Source organism: Penicillium psychrosexuale (genome assembly GCF_028828465.1).
Source record: "Penicillium psychrosexuale strain IBT 29551 chromosome Unknown utg000005l, whole genome shotgun sequence".
Taxonomy (NCBI): Eukaryota; Fungi; Ascomycota; class Eurotiomycetes; order Eurotiales; family Aspergillaceae; genus Penicillium; species Penicillium psychrosexuale.
In genome coordinates this window covers 2265825-2287115 of record NW_026643190.1, presented here as the reverse complement: position 1 = coordinate 2287115, position 21291 = coordinate 2265825, and the positions used below count along the sequence as shown (strand labels likewise).

Genomic DNA, 21291 nt, shown 5'->3' with positions numbered 1-21291 from the left:
CCTCTTCCCGCTCTAACTCCATGACACTCCCCAAATTGACCCCTCGAAGATTTGGAGCGCGGGGCATCGGGGAAGCAAGGAAGTGGGGGGGAAATTTCCCTCAGAGAGATATCCACAAGTGGAACATAATGCCTTGCATTCAATTTGTATACACAGTGACTCCCTTCTCTTTCACCTATAGGAAATCCCATATCTCCCATCGTCTTTTTATATATAACTTTTCACTTTCTAACAGATACACAGAATACGACTGTACTAAGGGTACCTTAAACGAACAGGGAAGAGGTCTCGCCCTTGGCAATGGTGCTCGCGTAGGGCTTGATGGCCGCAGCCACCTCGGTGCTGGTGAACTTCTCGACCTGCTGAGGCGCGCGGCCAACGAAGGTGGTGGCGTCGAGGAGGGTGTCCAGCTCCGGGATGATGGGGGTGAAGAACGCGTTGCGGCGGATGCGCTCGATGAGGTCGTTGTCCTTGCCCTGCTTCTTGACGTTGTCGGCAGCTTCGCGGGAGAGAACACCTGCGTACATTAGAATTCCGGTTCGGAGAGGAAGATACGGAGAGAAACTTACGGATCTCCTCGTGGGCGTCCTGGCGGGAGAGACCCTTGGCGACGCAGGCCATGATGATGTTCTCGCTGAGATATGTGTTAGCAACATCCATTGGATTCGTTAAACATGTACTCACGTGGCCATAAAAGGGAGCTCGTCGTTGACGTGGCGCTTGATGACCTCGGGGTAGACGACGAAGCCGGAGGAGACGTTGTCTAATAGTGGTTAGACATAATCCGAGCTTCTAACAACTCCGAAACTCACTCAGGAGGATGAGACAGGCGTCAGCAGTCAGGTACAGCTCCGGGAGACTGATACGGCGGATAGCACTGTCATCCTAGTACAAAGTTAATAAATGATTCTAGACACACCCGCGGTATACTCACAAGAGATCGCTCAAACCACTGAGCAGAGTAGGTGTCCAAGCAGTCCTTGGGGAGGTTCTGCAGGTGACGTCCGAGCGAGCACAGACGTTCCGAGCGCATGGGGTTGCGCTTGTAGGCCTACAAATCATCAGCTAAAAAACCCAACGCAACGGACAAGAAAACTCACCATGGCACTGCTGCCGATCTGGTCCTTCTCGAAAGGCTCCTCAACCTCCTTGAGCATGGCAAGGTGACGGATGTCAATGCCAATGCGCTCGCAGGTGGAACCGAAAGAACCAAGAGCGTTGGCGACATCAACATCGATCTTACGCGAGTATGTCTGGCTGGAGATGATGAAAGCGGAGCTGAAGCCAGCCTTCTCAGTAACAAGCTCGTCCAGGCTCTCAACCTTGGCGTGGTCACCGTGGAAGATCTGCAGGAAAGACGCCTGAGTACCGGTGGTACCCTTGACACCTCGGAAGCGCAGGTCATTGCGGGCACGCTCGAGGTTGCGCAGATCCATCAGCAGATCCTGGATCCAGAGACAAGCACGCTTGCCAACGGTCACCAGCTGGGCGGGCTGACCGTGGGTGAAGCCCAGACAAGGGAGGTCCTTGTACTGCTGAGCGAACTGGGACAGCTTGTCGACGACAACAGCCAGCTTGGGGATGAGGATGTCGAGACCGTCGCGGAGCAGGATCAGATCGGCATTGTCGGTACAGTAGCACGAGGTGGCACCCCAGTGAATGATACCAGCGGCGGCGGGGGCAACCAGACCAAAGGCGTGGACGTGGGCCATGACATCGTGTCTCCGGCGCTTCTCCTCTTCGGCGGCAACGGCGAACTCGTCATCCTGGATAACCTCGTGGGCCTTCATCTGCTCGATAGCCTCGGTGGTGATAGGAAGTCCAAGCTCTGTAGCCAAAATTCAGTCAATTGGTGTGTTTCATCAACTACCTCCGATCTTCGACTCTCCCGTACCTTGTTGGGCCTCTGCGAGCCAGGTCCAAAGCTGTCTCCATGTGGAGAAGCGCTTCCGGGGGGAGAAGAGGTACTTCATCTCATTGCCTAATCAATTGAGTATGGTTAATCCCGATTTGTACAATTTCCGGGGTTGCCCCTCCTATAGAGGGGCAGTTGGGACCGACTTACTCGCATAACGCGAGTTGAGGGGGGTCTGGTAGACATCGTTGCTTCCGGACATTGTGTCGGTAGTTGTCTGAGATACTCAAACGAAGAATTGAGCAACGGGATGGACGATAAGACAGGGACAAGGCGATGTGCGGGCAAGGAATTTTGCTTGCGGCCCGGTTTTAGCGGGGCTTATCAGTCACGTTATCGTATGATCTACATGTCACATGATATCATACGTTCTATGGGATGTTTTGTTGATCTACCAGTAGCGAAAGCAGGCTTGGTGGTGCATACATTATTATGATATTAGCTCGTATAGATGGAGTCCTTTGTGAGTTCACTCTCCGCTCCGGAAAATCAAGCCAACTGCGCCAGCTGTACCGATAGGCTTGCCTTGTCGTACTTGATGTATTTACCGCGGCCTTTATCGATCTCCACGTATCGATCGTAAAAGCGCGCATACAAAGGCTCGAGAACAGTTTGCAACTCACGAGTCAGCAAAGAGCGCACCTCACGCTCCATGTGAAGGGTTTTGTGCCGAGACACCATATCCTCGAAGCTCGCGTTGAATGCTTTGAACTTGTCCTTGATCGCATCCTTATCCTTGGATGACAGGGACTTGACGATGGCACTTGAATCCACGTTGCCGCTAGAATTGCGCTGCGCCCCGCGGGAGGTATACTGCACATCAAGAAGGTACTGGGACGTTTCCTTCCATGCATCCAGATAGGTAGACGTCGCGCGCTTGCGGAACGTGTCGATTCGGGCAATACTGTCGGGGTTACCCAAATAACGTGCCAGCTCGGGGCTCTGTCGGATCGACCGGTCGACCACGCAGAACACGTTGGACAAGAACACACCAAGCGCTGCCTTCGATCGATGGAAAGCCCGACCTCGACCTTCTAGGGAGGTCATCAAGGCCTCGATCATATCTAGAATGAAATGCGACAGAAGTGTGCTGCTGTCTGGACCTACATCTAGAGGAGCCGAGCCGGCGGTGTTGGACTTGGCACGCCAGTTTCCATCTCCCAGAGACGTCAAGATAGAAGCCAAAGGGCCCGAGTACCCCGTCAGTGTGGCCAATGAGCTCATCACTTCTTCCACAAGAGGCACCGATCCACCGTCCGGAGGGAGCGTGGTGTTAGCAGCCTTGCGCTTCGTTTCCTCGAGCAATTCGGAAAGAGACGACTTGGCAGTCTCGCGTACAGGTCGAAGAGCCTCGATCAAGAGGCTCTTCAGTTCTGCGGCCTTGGAGTCAATCCGATAGGACATCGCGGTCACAATTTCGATGATCTCAAAAGCCAAGAAGCAGTCTGTCATCAGATTGGCCTTGATATACTGGTTGAGCTCACGAAGTGTTTTAGAGTATTCGCCCATAGCCGGGAAGAACGTAGCCTGCAACGCCAGGCCCTGCTGATCTCCAGTGAACATCTGCACAATAATACCGTGCTCGGTAGTTATAAAGGCCTCCAGCGCATTGGAGTAAATACCAATACCATTGGTACCCTGCTTGTAAGGGCCATCGGTGGGTCGCCGTTTGACGGTATTGAGGGATGCAATGGCAAGATTCTCCAAGCTGGATGCAATGTATGGTCCCCGTACCTCCGCATACGCCTTCAGCGCGGGGTTATCCCCCTTGCCGCGCTGAGATCCATGAATGGATGCCGAGCCGACTGCCGAACACAAGGGCGCCATGTGGGTGATGGTATCTTCGGGTATGGATGGGAAGGGGAGATCTAGAACCGTCGCGCATTAGCTCTGATTTAGGTCTCGTTTGGTCGTGATACGCGTACCTTTGGTCAAATAGTGTAGGGGCTCAACCGGAGTGGAATGCTGGCTCAGTTCCCCCCGTAGCACTTCTTGAAGTTTTGTGCTTCCGGTGTTTAGAAGAGAGTTGAAGTCGGCGATCGCATTCTGGTTTGATCGCAAATTTGTCGTGTTAAGGTCGACCAGCGCCTTTTCAACACGTTTCATCGCCCCTAGGTAGTGGGTGAGGCCGGAGCTCTGTGGTCTGGGAGACGATCAGCAAAAGACTCAAACTATATGTCCAAAGAGAGTAGAAGACACATACCCTGCGCGAATGATTCCATCTTCTCGGTTCTTTGCATCGAGAGGCTGGCGCAGGCGATCGATGGCGTCGTTGACCTTGTCGATATTACTGTTGGTGATTTGAAGGGATTGGGTGTTGCTATAGATGGGACCAATGGCTTCTTTGACAACTTTTCCTCCTGTCTCCAGGCGTACCATGGAGCCTTGTATCTTCTTCGTGAGTCGGTTGAGCTTCTCGAGGTTGGCATATAGGACCTCGACCTCCGCGCTCTCCTCCGCGTAGGCGGTATTCCTTGGCGCCACCATGGTTAATTGTAAAATTCAGGCAAAATCAATCCAGAGAGACCATATCACATGTCACCAGGACCCCTCATGTCCTTCGCGGGCAAACGGAATGGATCGATCAAATGGACTGATTGTCCCTCCAGCTCCATCCAGTCCAGTGATAAGGAGCTCCGCCACGCTAGTCCAAAAGAAGTCAGGCCCAGTCCGGCCTTGTCACGTGAATCCACGACGTCATCAACCCAGGGCTCGTTAACAGGTAGCTTGCAAGAAAAGGCAGGCGGGGCTTTGGCAGTCCTTCAATGGACCGCTAGATGCAGCAGGTCTCTTATTTTGGCCTAACCTTCCCGTTCACAATGGGCACTGCAAGGACCACTCGTCTGTGGACGGTGCCCCCTGCTGCCCTAGCTGCATACACTGCGGGGGAATGGTCTCAACCCAGACAATCAAGAGCTCAATATACTACTTCTCGAACACGATACGGCAATGATTCGGAGTCTAACAAGTCCAATTCGGGCAAGGACGATGGATCTATCTGGAACAACATCGGCCAGAAGCTAGATGAGGTTAAGCAAACCGTTGGCTCCGCCGAGTGGGCGGATGTGGGTAACATCACAGACTACATCATCCCAGACTGGACGCGATTTCTACCAGCTACTGCCAAAAAGCTCCAGCGAGAGCTCTCCCTGTCTCCCGGCTCATTAGCGGACGATATTTGGAAGGAGGCACAGGACCCCGATATCAACCCGGAGATTCTCCGCGACGCCAAGGTACGAGTAAGTGGGGATCTTTGCGACGAAGAGCAGGTATTTAGACGGCAACGACAACGGAAGGTTGTCAAAGCATTGTCATCCTACCTCAACATACCCGTGGAGGACATCCACCCCGAAGACGTACCGGTCATTGCGGTGTGTGGCTCGGGAGGTGGTCTGCGCGCTCTAGTTGCAGGCACCGGATCGTATCTAGCAGCACAGGAAGCAGGGCTGTGGGACTGCATTACCTACACGGCTGGTGTCAGTGGCAGCTGCTGGCTGCAAACCCTCTATCATTCGTCCATTGCGCAGCAAGACTTCGACAGGCTTGTCGACCATTTGAAGAATCGTCTTGGTGTTCACATTGCATTCCCGCCGGCAGCTCTCAATCTCCTCACTACTGCGCCGACAAACAAGTACCTTCTCAGTGGTTTTGTGGAAAAGCTGAAAGGCGATCCTGGAGCGGACTTTGGGCTGGTAGATATTTACGGATTGCTGCTTGCAGCGAGACTCTTGGTCCCGCGAGGAGAACTGGGAATCTCCAGTTTTGATTTCAAGTTGTCGAACCAACGAGCCAATTTGATAAATGGGGCTCATCCGCTCCCAATTTACACGGCGGTGAGACATGAGATTCCCGTCGAGGCCCTCAAACAAAAAGATCAGACCAAGAAGAATCCAACGCCTGAACAGTTGGCGAAAGAGTCGCGACATGAAGCATGGTTCCAGTGGTTTGAGTTCACTCCCTACGAATTCTTTTGTGAAGAACTGAATGCCGGAATCCCCACCTGGTCTTTGGGGCGTCACTTCAACGCAGGCCGCTCTGATGTTTCCGCTGACAATCTCCCCATCCCGGAGTTGAGGATTCCCGGGCTCATGGGTGTTTGGGGTAGCGCTTTCTGTGCGACTTTGTCTCACTATTACAAGGAGATCCGGCCTCTGGTCAGCGGCCTGGCTGGATTTAGTGGAATTGATTCTCTCATCCAAGGCAAGAACCAAGACTTGATCAAGGTGCATCCCATAGACCCTGCGGCTATACCCAACTACGTCATGGGCATGAAAGATCAGCTGCCCGACTCCTGTCCGGAGTCAATCTTCCGAGACGAGCACCTCCGTCTCATGGATGCGGGAATGAGTAATAACCTGCCAATCTACCCACTCATCCGACCTGGGCGCGATGTCGATGTAATTGTCGCATTTGATGCGTCTGCGGATGTTAAGCAGGAGAACTGGCTTTCTGTGGTCGATGGATACGCCAAACAACGTGGTATAAAAGGTTGGCCTGTCGGCGCCGGATGGCCCAAACATTCGAGCCTCAAGGATACTGAGAATGCACTGCGCGAGCCAAATAATATCACCGAGGGGCAATTGACAGACAAACTCGCCGACGCTATGAATACCTCTGAACCCCCACCCGATGATCAAGAGCCCAAGGCCGGTACAGACCTGGGCTATTGCAACGTTTGGGTCGGCACCACAGCCGAGCGAACCTCGAACGACGAGCCTCCGCCATCCAAACGCCTGTTTGATTCTACCTACAACGAAACCCCCTCCGAATCCGAGTTCCACCTGATGCGCCCAGATGCCGGCATCGCGGTTGTCTACTTCCCTCTGATTCCCAATCCTTCCGCACCAAACGTTCCTCCCAAACCTAGAACTCGTCCGCGCGCAGCTGCTCAGTCCATGCGACAGGATAGCTCTCAAACCAAAGATCCGGAACTGCCTCTTGCTCCACAGCCCAACTCGATCGACCCGGAAGTTGATGATTTCCTGTCTACTTGGAACTTCATTTATACGCCCGAGCAGATTGATTCTGTTGTTGGCCTTGCAAAGGCAAACTTCTTGGAGGGTGAAGAGCAGACTCGTCGTGTTATCCATGCTGTCTATGAGCGCAAGAAATCCGATCGCCTGCGGAAGGAGGCGGCAGAGCATCGGAAGAAGATGGAAGGCTTTGTGCCTCTATGATTCTCCCGTCAACTTCCACCGGACAAAACCTGATTTTGGTCGAAGCTGCATTTAATACTACATCGTTGTAAATATAGACGACACTTTTTGACATTCTTACCTCGCATACCCATGCCCTTCCCTTTCATTTTCATTGATTTTCAGTCGTTTGAGTTAGATAGAGCTTGACATAGACCTTTTGATTCATGTATATAGTACAGAGTAAACGACCTGTGACAGTGATGAAGCATAGAAGAAATCCAATGGTACATTCATAAATGCACTATGTACTATGTATTACTTATGCACTTGTACAAGTTCTAGCAAATAATATCAGAGCTCTGATCGGTTTTATCCTGCTGCAGCCCCATTCTTCGCAAAATTCGTCTTCACTCCCTCAAGCTCTTCACTATGCACGCTCTTGATTTTGGCCTTCTGGCCCTCATCAGTAGTCGTCTCATCGTCACTCCCCGCAAGACTAACATCCTGACTGTCACCCGTCTGCTTCCGCAGTCCAAGTTCCTTCTCTAGCGTATGTCCCAGCTTCTTAGTCTTGTCCGAGATACTTGTAGCAGTACTTTTCTGCGACGAACTCTCAGAAGGAGGCTGATTCTCCTTCTTATCCCCGTGCGGCATTCCGCGCCAGTCAGCCGGCTCGCGTTCATGGATGGAATCACCAGGTTTGGGCTCGCTGATCGCTACCGGCGCGCTATCTTCAGTCTTTTTCCCTTTCCTCTCGCTCTTGATGGCTGCGCTGGCTTCCACCGTCTCCGTCGCAGGATACCGCCATACAACTTTCAGCTTGTCTAACGCCCGGATCCCCTTCCTCGCACTCCCCTTGATCCCATCCATCGCCTCCCATTCTGTCTCGAAGACGCCCGAGTCGTGTTCGGCGCCGCCTTCGAAATATGGGTTGAACCATACGTGTGCGATGGAGGTTACCATAGCGAACCCGGTGTAGGATGCTTTGCTGCGACGCTCGAAGTCGATATTCACATCCGAGCTAGGGACAATGAGTGGCTTGTGGGGTTTGTAGAGAATTGCTGAGACACTGTGGCCCTGCGACGATAAGCCGGAGATATCAGATCCCGATACTGTCGGGGACGAAGTCGCAGGCGAAGGGATTGGATTCTTGATCCTGGAGTCCGAGTTAGGATCTGGCTTGGTAGCTTCTTGTTCATCAGACGTCGAGCCCCCGTCTTCAACGACGGTACGCTCGTTCCGATGGAACAGATGAAAACACTTAATCTTCTTCCCCCCATCCACATAACCCTCCACGGCAACCTTAACCCCATCTTTCAAGCCCCAGATATGAACCTCCAGGATCTCCACCGGCCGCTCGACATACTGCTTCCCCAGCTCATTCGCCCACTTATCGATATACCCGACATACCGCAGCTGGCTGGGGATGCTCACGCCGCTCCCGAAGCCGACCCGCATGCGTCGATCCGTAAATCGCTGCAGCGCGTCTTCCTTCTTCCACCCTTCCTGACTAATCAGATATGCACACGCGATCGTCCCGCTGCGCCCTTTGCCTGCTTTGCAGTGCACGACGGCGACCCGTTCGTTTTTGTCTGTGTCTGGCGACTCCTTGTCCTCGTCTAGTCGCTGGAGCCAGTTCCGCATGCTGCCCATTATGACGGGGATATACGCGAATGGCGGTGGGTGGTGGTCTGGCCAGGGGAAGTGGTGGATTCGTCCGTAGACTTCTGAGTCGGGGTATCCTGTGCCTTCGGCGCGGAACTCCCAGATACACCATTCTTTGCCATGTTTCGTGTCGAGGAAGCTGACTAGTGCGTCTAGTGGGTTGCGGTAGGCGCGCTTTGGGTATGTTGATGATGGACCGGAGGTTGCGATGACTGTGGAGTATGTTAATTGGTGTGTGTGTGTTTTTGTATGGGATCGATGAGGATGCTACCATTGTCTGTCACGTAGCAGAGATCTAGCCCTGCTTCTGGGTGGTGTTGTCTTGGACCTGCGACTATCTGGCGGAGAATTGATGACTGGCACATTCCAAGGTTAGCAGTGGGACGGTTACTGAGCTGGAGCTGGCGTACCATTGACAGAGTGTATAGATGTTTATAATTTGTATATTCCACCAGAAATATGTGGTAGAAAAGATAATATCCAAATCAAAACAAGCACGGGGAGTTCTGTTATTTTCGCGGATGATGTCATCCGGCGAATTAAGCCCTCTTGGCTACAGGTTATCTACTAACTATATTCGACCCCGGACCTTTATACAACAAATACTACTATAACAACTATATTGTAGCAAGAAATTCAATTCCTTTGTACATCGTACAGTCACAGACTAAATACATAAAATATTTCCATCAGAAAATCCAGAAATTTCTAATTGAGCCACATGTCGCGTGCCCATCCAAGACCCAGTGAGACCATCCATTCATTACATTAGAAAAAAACAGCCAAATCCACGCAATCCAAGGCATCACAGGTCCAGACTAGTAGCAATTTAGGCAATGCCATACTCCTGAGTAGGCTTCATAACAAACTGAATCGGGTTGTGGTCAGGGACGGTAACATTCTTCGCGCCGTGCTGGTACCAAGTCGCGAGGGTATTGTCACTGAGCTGGGATTTCCAGGTATGAGTGACATCGACATTCCAGACTGGGTTTTCAGCAGGAGAGACAATAGTCGTGATGTTCTTGTCGTCGCAGAGTACCCGCTCGTCTGTGACGCCGCTGCAGTTGGTGCGGAACTTGGGGGTCATTGTGTTCTCGCGGCCGACAATATCATATCTGTAGACACAGCCGCCTGGGGAGCAGCCTATGGTGAAGTTGGATACGCCCCAGATGATGTCGTCGGTGATGGTCTTAGTCTGTAGGCTGGCGGGGCGTGCGCTGGCTAGGCCGGCGAGCACGATTGGGAGGATGGTGGTGAGTTGCATTTTAGATTATGAAATTGGATTATTTTTGGTAGAGAAGAGTATGTTCAATAAATAAACAATTGAGTGGTAATTGGGTGGTTGGATAGATGAAATAATAAGGAGGAGAGAGGTGGGAATTATATACTTAAGAGGCGGCAGGCGTTTACCCTTCCCTGACGGCCGCCCTTGGCACTCGGAAACTCACGCCGATCACTTTCAGGGGAATGTGGTGAATGACCTCCCATTATTCGATATAATAGAACTCGCTTGGTTTCTAGAAAGCTTTCGGCCCATCGAATCAATCGCTTGACGTTCATAAAGGGTTTATTGTCCGACAAGTTACCCCATGATCGTCATTGAGGTCTTTCAGCCTGACTATTTATAGTACAGGGATCCACAGGGAACAGGGTTCATGTCAAGACGCCAGGTGTTTGCTTCTTGTGAAGATGATTTGAGAACAGAACAGGGCAGTAAAATTGGCTATGATGCCGGGGCAAAGGTGTGGGTAATACAAGTGCGAAGAGAGGATATATACATACTGACCGAAGTCAAAAATTGTGTGACATGCCCAAGGGATAATTGGTGGTCTTGAGGAATTGTGTGGCGTGTATTAACTGCAGGTTCGAGGCAACATGCCGTCAAGGAAATGGATATTCTGATCGAGATTGGAACATGCCCTCGAGGGACAAAGGATTCCACCAGTTGCACAGTTTCATGTTTCACTAGGACTTGGCAGAGCGATTGTCGGTGCCACTGGCTTCCCATTCATCCCAGCCCTCCTCTCTCATGTTTTGCTCAATGGCGAGACGACGGCGTTTCTTCTTTCGACGCTCTTTGTTATAATCACGTCGCTGCTCGTCCGACATGCTCAGCCGACGAACCGCCGGCGGTACAGGGTGCCAACCGGCTTTCTCGTTCGCTTCCTTTTCCCTCTGTTTCTGCTGTAGCTCTTCGTCTAGCTTCTTCACATCGTCCCGAATGAGAGGGTGATACTGCAGTCGCATCGCAAACTCGTCCACAGACCCGGCACAGATCTCACGTATTTCCGCCTGCGTTTCAGGGCTGAGACTGGCGTCCCGCTTAATCAGGTCCTGGAAGTACATGAAACCGGACCGGAAATTTCCTGCATCCAGACACATCAGGATGATAGACTCGAATGTAACACCGTTCGGTACCACTCCAAGTGACGCCATCTCTTTCACCAGGAACATGCCCGATTCGCGGTTGCGGGCCGTTCGGCACATCCGAATTAGCGCGTTGTAAACTCGGACGTCGGCGCCTTCCGGGCATAACGTATAGAGCTCTTTGTAGAACCCAACACCGTCGTCCACCACAGATGGATCATCATGGGCATCATGTTCACAGAGATCTGCGATGACACGGACAGAGCCGATGGGAATGGTCCGTTTCGCATTCTTCAACCGCTTGAGAATCTGCCACGCCTCCCGACGGTCAACTTTACTCTGTATCATATGCGCAAGAACACGCTCCGTCGAGCTATCCGTCAGGGGAATATGAGCTTCGTGCATGGTGCAAAGCGCTTCGAACGCAGCAGGCAGATTGCCCGCTGCCACGTGCGTCTCGACAAGTCTTTCATACTGTGTACGCTCGAGCGGGATCCCGCTCTCACCGAGGTAACGGAACACAGAGCTCGCCATCTCCGTATCACCAGTATTTGCAGCCATTTTCAATACGTCATCGCAGACTTCAATGAGCGGATGCATGTAGCCCAGCTCCACCATCCGTCGCCACACGTAGTGTGCCATGGGGTAATGGCCGTGCTTCCCTGCCTCGGTCAACACGTGCATCCAAAGCCGATGGGTCATGTCGTGGCCCTGGTCGACGCGCGCACGCATCACATCGTACACTTCATCCAGCTCTCCATGGTCGCAAAGCGTATAGACAATTATACTGTGTAGCCAGTTTTCCACAAATATATCCTTGCGCTGCATCAATGCAACGTGCTCGAGCGCGAGCTCGATCTGGTTCTCGCGGAGAAGACCAGCCGCCACAAAATGCCATCCGGCTGGGCTCAGCGTGAGCCACCGGTCACGGAGCTTGTTGAGGATTTCTTGTCGTAGGAGGTAGTCCGGATGTACAGCTAGGACCTGTATTGAAAATTGAATCGTTAGCTTCGCTTTGCCTATATAGCTCGTTTCAACCAGATAACCTACCTGCAATGCACCGTGGAGTGTCCCAGAGTCCGCGGTGATACCATTATTCTCCATCTCCTCCAGCAGACCGCGCACAAGCTCCGGCGAGCCCCTCTCATTATCGGTATTTGCAAGAATCAGCGCCTTGTAGTGGCGAGCATTCGGCTTGACATGACGGTCCCGAATGAGCAGTCGTAGGATCTGCGTTATGTGTCGAATGTTCGGCTTGTTGTCCATTGCATATTGCAATCGCGACTCGAGCCCTTCGTTCGTTTTACCTAGAAGGTCGTCTTGCACCTTATGTGTTCGTGTGTATAGCGGGCTCTTTCGTCGTGGAGGTGGCCTGGCGTATGTTGGATCTGGAGATAGGCGAGTGTCACGGTATTCATTCTCACGTGGCTCCCGTGGTTCGCTCCAATCATTATGATGTGCTGCATTATATGAAAATTTGGAATCATCGCCGCCTGAGGTGTTGTAGCATCGGCGCGAACCTGAGCTCGGGCTAGGAATCGAAGGTAGTGGGTATAGCGGGTTTCGACCCTTGGATTTGGGGAATGCCGTTGAACGACTGAGACTCAGAGCTGTAAATGACGGACAAAGCGAGTACCACAGTCCATCGAGGACCAACGCCCGCCGCGACATATCCGCTTGTGGCTAACTGATCGGAAGCTTAGCCTCCGCGGATTTGATCTAGAGTTTGATATCACGTGACATCCTCGAATATTCGCTTCTTGGATTGCGCGGGATTTACAATGAAATAGGTAAGTCAGGTTTGGCTTTTTGGAACATAACATTTAGAGGTAGTTGTAAATCGACCAAGTGACCCAGATGCCGTGAAAATACAGAGCCAGATACGCCACGGCCATGCTCGATCAAACCGTTCCACCAGACCTTTCGAGCGACCTCACCACCGTCTCCTCCGGGGGTATCTCGTTTGCCGTCTTCTTAAAATCATTGATGCAGAACACACTTTATGTCTAATTGGGGCCGCCTCGTCCCCGACCACGTCCACCGCGGCCGCCACCACCACCCCGACCACGGCCGCGGCCACGATCACCATCTCGCCCGTGGCCACCGCGACGGCCTTGTGGTTGGTTCTGTTGCTGCTCTTTAACAATTTCAACAATCTCTTCGGGAACTCGTAGGTATTTGATCTGGTGGATTGTTAGCGTATAGCCTAAGGAGCGGGGCTCTGCGTTGATTGCTTGTCGGAGGGCTTACGTTGTTGCCCCGGATGTAGACTTCGGGTAATCTGAAGAAGCGGTCGCCCTCAGGACTCGTCTGCACTACCTCGCGCAGAATCAGGTTCATGAAGTTATCGCACGTAACCAGGTGGCCGTTCAGAGTTTCGCCGTTTTTGAGTTCCACGAGCATGGGGTGGCCCTGTGCGGCCGTGAGGAGACCGAGAGGCAGCTGATCATAAACCGACTTAGTATAGGTATCGGAAAAGGTGTTTGGGTAAAGCTGGAGCTTACCATTTTGAAATGCGATCGAGGTGGGTGAAGGTGGGAGAGTTAGTTGGCGCACAGAGTTGAAAGAGCGCGGGTTGTTGCGTGTGTCCAAAGTTTGTGACTTATGGATTGAACGGAGGAATTAGACCCGGCACTGTTGATTTATCTGGTGATGTTGACAGTAGCAATGGATTCAAGCTCTAAGAGATGCGATGAGGAAGCCGGAAAAAGGGAAGTGCCGAGCCCAAATGTGGCTTGGGTGCCATCTACTACAAGGAACCTTCGAATTCTTCTATTTACATCCATTACATACCAAAAGCATAGATCTACAGTATGACAGCTTTCGGTAACATAAATTAGGGGGGATCGACTAGAATTGAGCTTTTGAAGTTGCACACCTATTGGAAGAAGAATAATCCGTTGACTTCGAAAACATCCTCGTGTGCATTACATAGTGCATAAGAGAACTGAGCACCGCAAGGCTTTTAAACCCTTGGTCGCTTACCTAGCTGTGTCCCGTCCTCCTCGTCATCATCATCATCCATAACCGTGAGCTTGCGCTTGACACGCCGGTCTCGGCTACTGGTAGGAGCCTTGCTAGCTTGTTCGTTTGCCTCTTCCTCTTCATCAGATTCACCTTCTGGCAAGCGGCCCTCCAGCGCATCCAATGTGATCTCGTAACCTTCCTCCACATTTTGGACCGTAGCATCAAGTTTCTCCACTCGGTCTAGAAGCTCCAGTTCGTTCAAAAGTTCTTTGTTTTTTTTATAGAGACGTTGCTTGGTTAGCATACGCCACCAATAGTAGCGTCGGTCGTCCTCATTTTCGGCCTTGTACTTCTTGATTAACAGTCGGGCAAGGTTTGTGCCGCCGGCCAGGCGATGGCTTTGAGGAATCTGACCGAGAAGGTACATCTCTAGAACGTGTGCGAACTGCGTAGGTTCGATCTTGAACGATCTGCGGATGTCATGGAGAAGCTTGGTGGGGATGAGGGCGGAAGTGGGTACATTGCGAGGACGCTTCTTTTGCGAATACGCCCCAAGGGGGTCGGGATTGAGATTCACGTTGTGCTTCAGGAACTCCGGCCGCAGCAGACAATAATCGGCTGTATCCCGGAGAGCGTCGAACTGTTCATTGGGGTCTTCGATGGTCAATTCTAAAATGGTCGGGTCTGCGATGCAGGCCGCGTGGATTGTGGTATATAGGTGCGTGCCGTGGCCGGCGCGGTGGTGTGGAGGGAGAATAAGGAACTGGGCAATGCGGAGCCGTGCAGGAAGCTTGGCGATATTGACTTCTGGTAACGGGAACACTTCGTTCTTGACCGTGGGCTTTTGTGATTGATCTCGCTGGTAATACCAATAGCGGTACGTTGTAGCATATCCGACGATCGAATATGATGATGCTGTTGCTGTTGGAGGAGTGACCTTCTCATATCTGTAAATCGGATTAGCCTCAGGTCACGGATATCAGCACAAGACAAACATACACGAAATATACCCTCCACCGGTCGAGCGTCCACTCGGGGTCATCTGTCTCTAAGGGAGTTCCAGCTTCGATGAAGAGGGAGACGAGAACCTGCATGCGATCCAGAATTTTCCGCACTTCAGGGTCTGCAAGTGATCCAGCCCAGACCTCATATTTTCGGTCTTCAACCTCGTAGCCAATGACAAACTCGCCCGGAGGCTTGAAATCTTTCGCATCTGGGTCGTTTTGAACAGCTTTCTCATAGTCTTGGAGATCGGCGAACGCCTCTGCGCAAATTTGTGGTTAGCTTATATCGCGCCCGCTGTCGCAAAGGCCAAGCTCACCTTCTTGAACAAAAGGTTTCAAAGTATCGAGAAGATCGACAGCAGCTGTGTCACCGACCGACTTGAACTTCTCGTCGTAAGAAATATGAACGTGAGGGCGCAAGTCATGGGCGGCGAAGCGCAAGCGGATAATTAAGCCCCTGTAGCCGAATATTTGCTCATCGTCGCCAAAGATAGGATAGGTAAATTGGGGGTGGAAAGTTGAAAGTGTTTTCGGCTTCTTCTCGCCGGGTTGAATGATCGTGACGTGAACCGCATCGTTGGCGCCGCAAGACCCTAAAGTGAATCTTGATCAGCTTATATCTTGGCAGCGTTAGATAGCGGGGGACTATGAGCTCACATCCAGCTTCGCTCGCCATTTTGACAGGATATGTGGAGTTTGAATGTCAAATGAGACAATGAAAGATCTGAGGTCTAAAGAGAGACGCGAATAACGCGCCCGGCCCAGGCGCGCATCAGTATTACCTAATCTGGATCTATGGCCCGCCTAGCTCTAGAGGTAACCAGTCACTACTATTCCGTACGCCGTAATAAGGATTGAATATCTCATTAACAGACTGCCTAAGGAAAAAGGCTCTATGGCTCCAGCTTTACGCACACATTTTAGAAGCCTCTGATTCCGGACTATTCACAAGTATAAGACTCGGACAAGACAAGTGAGAAAATATATCAGGGAAGTCAATACTATTACAATTTAGGAAGTTGCGAGTACTCTGATAGTAATAGGGAAAGAATCTTCCAAGGGAAGAGGCTAAATTGGAACACTATCCAGCTTCGTTCTCAATGATGATATAGACGCTAGTTGCCACTACAACTGATAGACTCGAAGGTTCGATAGTTATTGTCTAGCAACTATATCTTGCTGTCTTTAACTTTTAACTTTCATTCATGCCATATATTCTATTCCATCGCTTCTGATCTAGTTTCCATTTCCCAGCTGATTTCTTCAGTTGGGGTATCATTTCCAAAGCTCGCCGGATCCCCGTCATACGTCCTATTCGCTCCAGCGCTTCAACAACCCAATCATGAACTTCATCGGGGATCCCTGCTGCGCTCCCGGCAATTCCTAATGGAAAAAGCAGCATGAATGTACCATTTAACAATGGTATATCTGACGGGTCTTCATTGACTCCTTGCTCGAAGATAGCTTCCTGACTTGCAGTTCCGGCGCATATGTCACCTGCCATGCAAGAAATCGTGTCCAATGCTTGCTGCCGTTGAATTACATCGTCTGCTGTGGGTCGTGCCATTTTCGAAATTTGGGATACGATGGTCTCGTTGACCAGTAATCGTGCCCAGCGGTAGTGGTTGAAAGCTCTCGCAACCCACATGTCCGCGTAGACATGATACTGGCCACGAAAGGTGTGCTCGTATGTGTTGGATTCTTTTATAGCGAAGGACCAGTGGATCGGGAGGTGAGTTTCCCACTCGCGGAGTTCATCTTCAAATAATAGGGCTGAGTTCACTACTGCTCTGGCACCGGGCTTTTGGTGATGCACATGTGCATCGAACTTCGTAAATCTTATCAGTATGTCAACTAGGTCGACACCTGGTAAGATATCCGGTGGCGCAGATGGTATGAGATCAGGAGACCAATTCAGTAGATCTGGGGAGACAACCCTCTTGGAGAAATACTTGACAATTGAGACAAAGTAGAATTGTAAGTGAGCTCGGTGGTTCAAGTTGGTAAGTGATGACCGAAAGATGGATTGTTTGAGTAACGCGGCTGCACCATTCATATGCACTATCCAAGAGTTGAGCTGGTTTGGGGTACAGCTGACCATCTGCGCGGGTCAGTTTGAATTATTAAAAAGCAATTAGAAACGAAATGCATACCTCGTACAGACTCAGCATTACGATCAAGTGGAGTGTTCTGTCGGGATTGGCCTGAGTGGGGTTCTCCACTACTTCTCGTACAGCCTTGATGACCGTAACATGTTTCTCTCGAGATAATATCCGCAGTTCTCTGTCATTATTGACATTGGACAAGGCAGCGAGGCCGACCGAGACGATAGCATCTCGACTCGACTGATCGAGAGTAATGGCCCCAACTTCAGGAGATGGCTTCATAGTACCTATCTGTAAAGAGCCATCTTCTTTGGTGACAATTCTTGTCACAAAACGGTTAATAAAGAACCTCAGCCCCTGATCCTCCAATGGGATGGACAGCGGGGCAGTAATTCTCGGAGTCCAAATCGATTGGCTCCTGCTCCTGCAGACTAATGCATCTGACGGAGAACAGTCGGGTCGCGAGCCGGGGGTGGGTATATCATATTCTAGGGCTGCACTATCCTCCAATCTTCGACGGGCCTCGGTCTTAGCTTTCGCCTCTGCGCTTCGTCGAGCGGCCTTGTCATTCTCATCGCGGAACATTAAAGACGGCACATCCCGATAGCTGCCACATGGCTTGCCCGCTCTCCTGCATTGGGAACACAGGGGCTCAAGCCGGTCACACTAGACCATGTCAGTCTACAATTGGTCTGGTGTTAGCCTTTAGGCGACGCCACTTGCCTTTATCCGTCTTTCCCGACAACTGCCGCAACATTTACTGGGACGACCATAAAACGGCATTGTCTCTCAGTGGATGCGGGTGGTCGTATTCAATTCTAAATAGGCAAAGAATTCGTGAGATCAGCCCGGGCAGATGAGTCGATGACTGGGGGGCTTGGACTCCACTCTTTAGTGGGTTCTTGGCATCGATCGGCCTTTCCTAATTGGGTATCTGTTTCATCCCAGTCAAACATACAGTCTACAACATACATCAGATCTTAGTTATTTAATGTCTTTGATTGTGGCTTTGTCATTCCAGATTTGCAATTATATTTGGGCACTCGGCTGTTGCGCAAGACAGTCTCGGTACGATCCCTAGGAAGATTTAGTTCGACAAACATTCGATAAACATAAGAAAACTAGTATAAGGGGCACTAGCTAAACCGAGAAATATACATGGTGAAAGAATTCGAACAGGGTCAGCGGTTGAAGAAGCCCTTCTAGGGTATCTAAACGTAGACCTATTGTACATGGTAAACATGTGACTGACCCTTCACGTGGTAATGATGTGGCTGATGATGGTGATGAGCTTTCTGTGAGCTCTCAAGTGGGGCAGTGGGCAAATCTGTCGATGTGCTGGCTGGAATTGTACTGCTCACAGAAGATGGGGAAGTCCTACTGTTGGCTGCAATAGTTGATGTAGCTGTTTCGGTGTCCAAGACCGCAGAAACAGCAGAAACAGCAGAAACAGTAGAGACTGCAGCAAACTCTGTGGTGGTTGAGTATGAAACAATCGAACTTTGGCTGGATACGCCAGAAGTCGTAGTCGTTGCGCTAGGAGCCAAGCTCAATGTAGCGGACGACGCACTTGGTTTGAGATTTGCCGTAGATGAAGCAGCTTTGGAGGAGGCAGATACAACATCAGACTCATCCATGTGGTAGAGCAATGATCCCCAGCCCAACCCGTCGTAATGGCCAGACCCTTCTCCCCAGGAGCCCGCACCACCCTCCGCCCCGCCGTAATATTCAAGAGAGTTGTTGAGGTAAAGAGTGGTCCAAGGTGCGTCCAGTTGCTTCAGCACGACATAGTGGTTGTAGAGAAGCTCCCAGGTAGGTCTGATGGCTCCACGGGAGGCATTGCTGATCTCTGTGTAGCTGACTATACCGTTCGTGTAGGGGACGAAGGGAACGTCGTTTCCAAGGTTGTATCGCGCGAAGTACTCCGTTCTAGGGCGATATATTAGTAATTGATAAGGCGGAACCCTTGAGATGATTGGATGGTACTTACCCACGGAGAATCCGGCTATCGTTATAGGCAAACAAATCCTCTCCTTGGTTCAAGGCCTGCTGCCCGATAACACCGAGAAGCTGTATGTCTAACGCTGAGTGGCCCTGATCACGACCGGATTCTTGGCCTTGGCCGAGTAAAGTCCCAGTACTAGGCTCTTCAACGATATTGGTGATAGCATTGTTGATGGCGCCCGTTCCATCCCCGGCCTTGAAGTAATTCACAGCGAAATCCCATACTGTTTGATTGTCCGTTATGACAGCCATAGCCATCGCCGAAGCGACATTGCACAACTCCCAGTTCGCGAAGAAATGAAGAATATTATGCTCCGACGGCTCTTCGTGGTTCAGCCATGTGTAGTGCATCGGGATAAATATGTTATTGGCCATTTCCACGACAGATGGGAGGACATCATCCACGAAGGGCTGATAGTCAAGAAGGAGTTCGGCTGCGTTGGCGAGTTCATACCCCTGCAGGCCAGCTGTGAGGTACTTGTCATCGCCACCACCGATTGCAGTGAGATTGGTCGCCCATGCATGCAGGATATTGCTAGCGGCATCGGCAAAGCTCGTGTTCCCGGATATCTTCCAGCGTAGACCTAGATTGAAAGCTGCCGCGACGTCATGCCAGAGGAGCTGTGCGTTTGCGGCATTGTCTTCCCAGGCACTCCGATAGACAACGCTAACTGCTGAAGGAGTGTAGCTGGCGTCAGAGAATGAGAGGCTTGTCAAGGTATTCCAAGATGTAGTCCATGGATCCAGGCTGGCCTTGATCTTTTTCTGGGTGCGAGAGATATCGCTATCAGAGACGAGGAGGCCAGGGTGCACAAAACTTGCTACAAGGGGGAGAAAAGGGATAACGAAAGAAAGAGAGGGGACCATTGCAAAGAGAAAGGCAGCAATGAGTACAAATATGGCAAGAAAAAGAATGAATGACAAAACTAAAGATATAAGGAACCAGCCTAGTAATATAGAGATCGTTATTCTCTGGTTAGATTAAACTACAAATGAAGCGGAGATATCGAGATCTATGAAATTAATTACTCCGTTCTTAATTTAAAACAGCCTATGTTTCAGCTATGCGCTAGGAGAAATGGATTTCCGGACAGTTTCATGTTTCTGGATGTTTGTAGACATTAGCTCCGGTACTGTGGATCAAGTACTCCGTAGTTGTCCTGACATCGGAAATGAGTTTATATTCGGCTAGGAAATTCTGGGATCTATTCGACAAGAAACAGCCAAGATATTCTCATAGCACCTGGATTTATTATGGCATGAGTACTCGGTCTATGCTTCTCTCCTTAACGATGTAGCACTTCAGTAATGTTTTCACGATGGTATAAGGGGTATTATATGGTAGATAACTCCGATGTCTCTTGTTGGATGGTGTTTTCAGATATTTCTTTAGACGTCTTTTTATCCTTTTTTGTTTCTCTTCTTGGTGTTATAGCTAGAAGAATGGTCATTGACTATATCACTCTACAATAGGGGTAAAAGCATAAACCCTGTGTATAACCAGGTATCTTTTCTACAACTCAACGTTAATTGTTCCAGAATAGCTTCTAGTCGTATCGTTTGGTATCCTGCTTCTTCTAAGAGACGTCATCCATATGGGACCTATGTTCCCCGAGAGAAAAAGCAGGTGGAAGTCCATGAGTTAGGCCCAAGAGCTGCGCTTCTGATATGCCAGGCTAAGCTGCTGAGGTCGGCTACATGCCATGTTACTTTGCAGAGACTAGCTCTACTGAGATTCAATTTCGTATACAACAGCACACCGATATCTGGCCGAGGTAACATTTCCATTGCATCGACAGCTATTTTCATGTAGTATATTGCCAAAAAAATGATACTGATTTACGAATGTGTCCGGTTATAAGACTTTATGAGGGTTAAGACGCCTCTATAGAGAGTTGAGAACGAAGAAAGAGGAATAGTGAAACGGGCGAGTGCTATAGCCTATAGTTACGGTTGAGGGGCCTAGCACTTACCAGCTACCCTAATTAAGAGATGCCTAACCCTTATTTATCCCCTCCCGGCAGTAGATATTGTTGCTGCTGTCTTACATACCATTGTTTTTCTATTGACAGCTATACAATGGATTTGATATGGGTCTGAAGCGTTCCAGCTTGGCGGTGTAGTGA

At 50.6% G+C, this 21291-nt stretch overlaps 9 protein-coding genes across 9 annotated transcripts; 1 reads left to right on the top strand and 8 right to left on the bottom strand.

Moving 5' to 3' along the window:
- Nucleotides 1–266: 266 nt before the first annotated feature.
- Nucleotides 267–2117, bottom strand: ade13 (adenylosuccinase ADE13; the record flags this gene model as incomplete). The annotated part of the gene is made up of 8 exons (XM_057190714.1): nt 267–517; nt 570–634; nt 685–763; nt 813–885; nt 935–1051; nt 1101–1828; nt 1895–1981; nt 2066–2117. 8 exons carry the CDS (start codon nt 2115–2117, stop codon nt 267–269), a joined length of 1452 nt encoding a protein of 483 aa, XP_057038370.1.
- Nucleotides 2118–2404: 287 nt separating this feature from the next.
- Nucleotides 2405–4402, bottom strand: N7518_009787 (EXO70 family protein; the record flags this gene model as incomplete). The annotated part of the gene is made up of 3 exons (XM_057190713.1): nt 2405–3783; nt 3841–4058; nt 4119–4402. 3 exons carry the CDS (start codon nt 4400–4402, stop codon nt 2405–2407), a joined length of 1881 nt encoding a protein of 626 aa, XP_057038369.1.
- Nucleotides 4403–4734: 332 nt separating this feature from the next.
- Nucleotides 4735–7092, top strand: N7518_009786 (putative phospholipase A2 (PlaA); the record flags this gene model as incomplete). Its single annotated transcript, XM_057190712.1, has 1 exon — nt 4735–7092. The coding sequence occupies one exon, from the start codon at nt 4735–4737 to the stop codon at nt 7090–7092; it is 2358 nt and encodes a 785-aa protein (XP_057038368.1).
- A 330-nt stretch (nt 7093–7422) lies between these two features.
- Nucleotides 7423–9131, bottom strand: N7518_009785 (putative phosphatidylinositol-3,4,5-trisphosphate 3-phosphatase; the record flags this gene model as incomplete). The annotated part of the gene is made up of 3 exons (XM_057190711.1): nt 7423–8930; nt 8990–9074; nt 9129–9131. 3 exons carry the CDS (start codon nt 9129–9131, stop codon nt 7423–7425), a joined length of 1596 nt encoding a protein of 531 aa, XP_057038367.1.
- A 416-nt stretch (nt 9132–9547) lies between these two features.
- On the bottom strand, nt 9548–9982 carry N7518_009784 (uncharacterized protein; the record flags this gene model as incomplete). The annotated part of the gene is made up of 1 exon (XM_057190710.1): nt 9548–9982. The coding sequence occupies one exon, from the start codon at nt 9980–9982 to the stop codon at nt 9548–9550; it is 435 nt and encodes a 144-aa protein (XP_057038366.1).
- A 701-nt stretch (nt 9983–10683) lies between these two features.
- On the bottom strand, nt 10684–12756 carry N7518_009783 (pentatricopeptide repeat protein; the record flags this gene model as incomplete). The annotated part of the gene is made up of 2 exons (XM_057190709.1): nt 10684–12069; nt 12136–12756. 2 exons carry the CDS (start codon nt 12754–12756, stop codon nt 10684–10686), a joined length of 2007 nt encoding a protein of 668 aa, XP_057038365.1.
- A 335-nt stretch (nt 12757–13091) lies between these two features.
- Nucleotides 13092–13592, bottom strand: N7518_009782 (U6 snRNA-associated Sm-like protein LSm4; the record flags this gene model as incomplete). The annotated part of the gene is made up of 3 exons (XM_057190708.1): nt 13092–13268; nt 13336–13527; nt 13590–13592. The coding sequence occupies 3 exons, from the start codon at nt 13590–13592 to the stop codon at nt 13092–13094; spliced, it is 372 nt and encodes a 123-aa protein (XP_057038364.1).
- A 458-nt stretch (nt 13593–14050) lies between these two features.
- On the bottom strand, nt 14051–15732 carry hat1 (histone acetyltransferase catalytic subunit HAT1; the record flags this gene model as incomplete). The annotated part of the gene is made up of 4 exons (XM_057190707.1): nt 14051–14999; nt 15052–15316; nt 15374–15649; nt 15714–15732. 4 exons carry the CDS (start codon nt 15730–15732, stop codon nt 14051–14053), a joined length of 1509 nt encoding a protein of 502 aa, XP_057038363.1.
- A 516-nt stretch (nt 15733–16248) lies between these two features.
- Nucleotides 16249–20032, bottom strand: N7518_009780 (Chondroitin AC/alginate lyase; the record flags this gene model as incomplete). Its single annotated transcript, XM_057190706.1, has 4 exons — nt 16249–17157; nt 17210–17827; nt 18523–19090; nt 19152–20032. 4 exons carry the CDS (start codon nt 20030–20032, stop codon nt 16249–16251), a joined length of 2976 nt encoding a protein of 991 aa, XP_057038362.1.
- Nucleotides 20033–21291: the final 1259 nt, after the last annotated feature.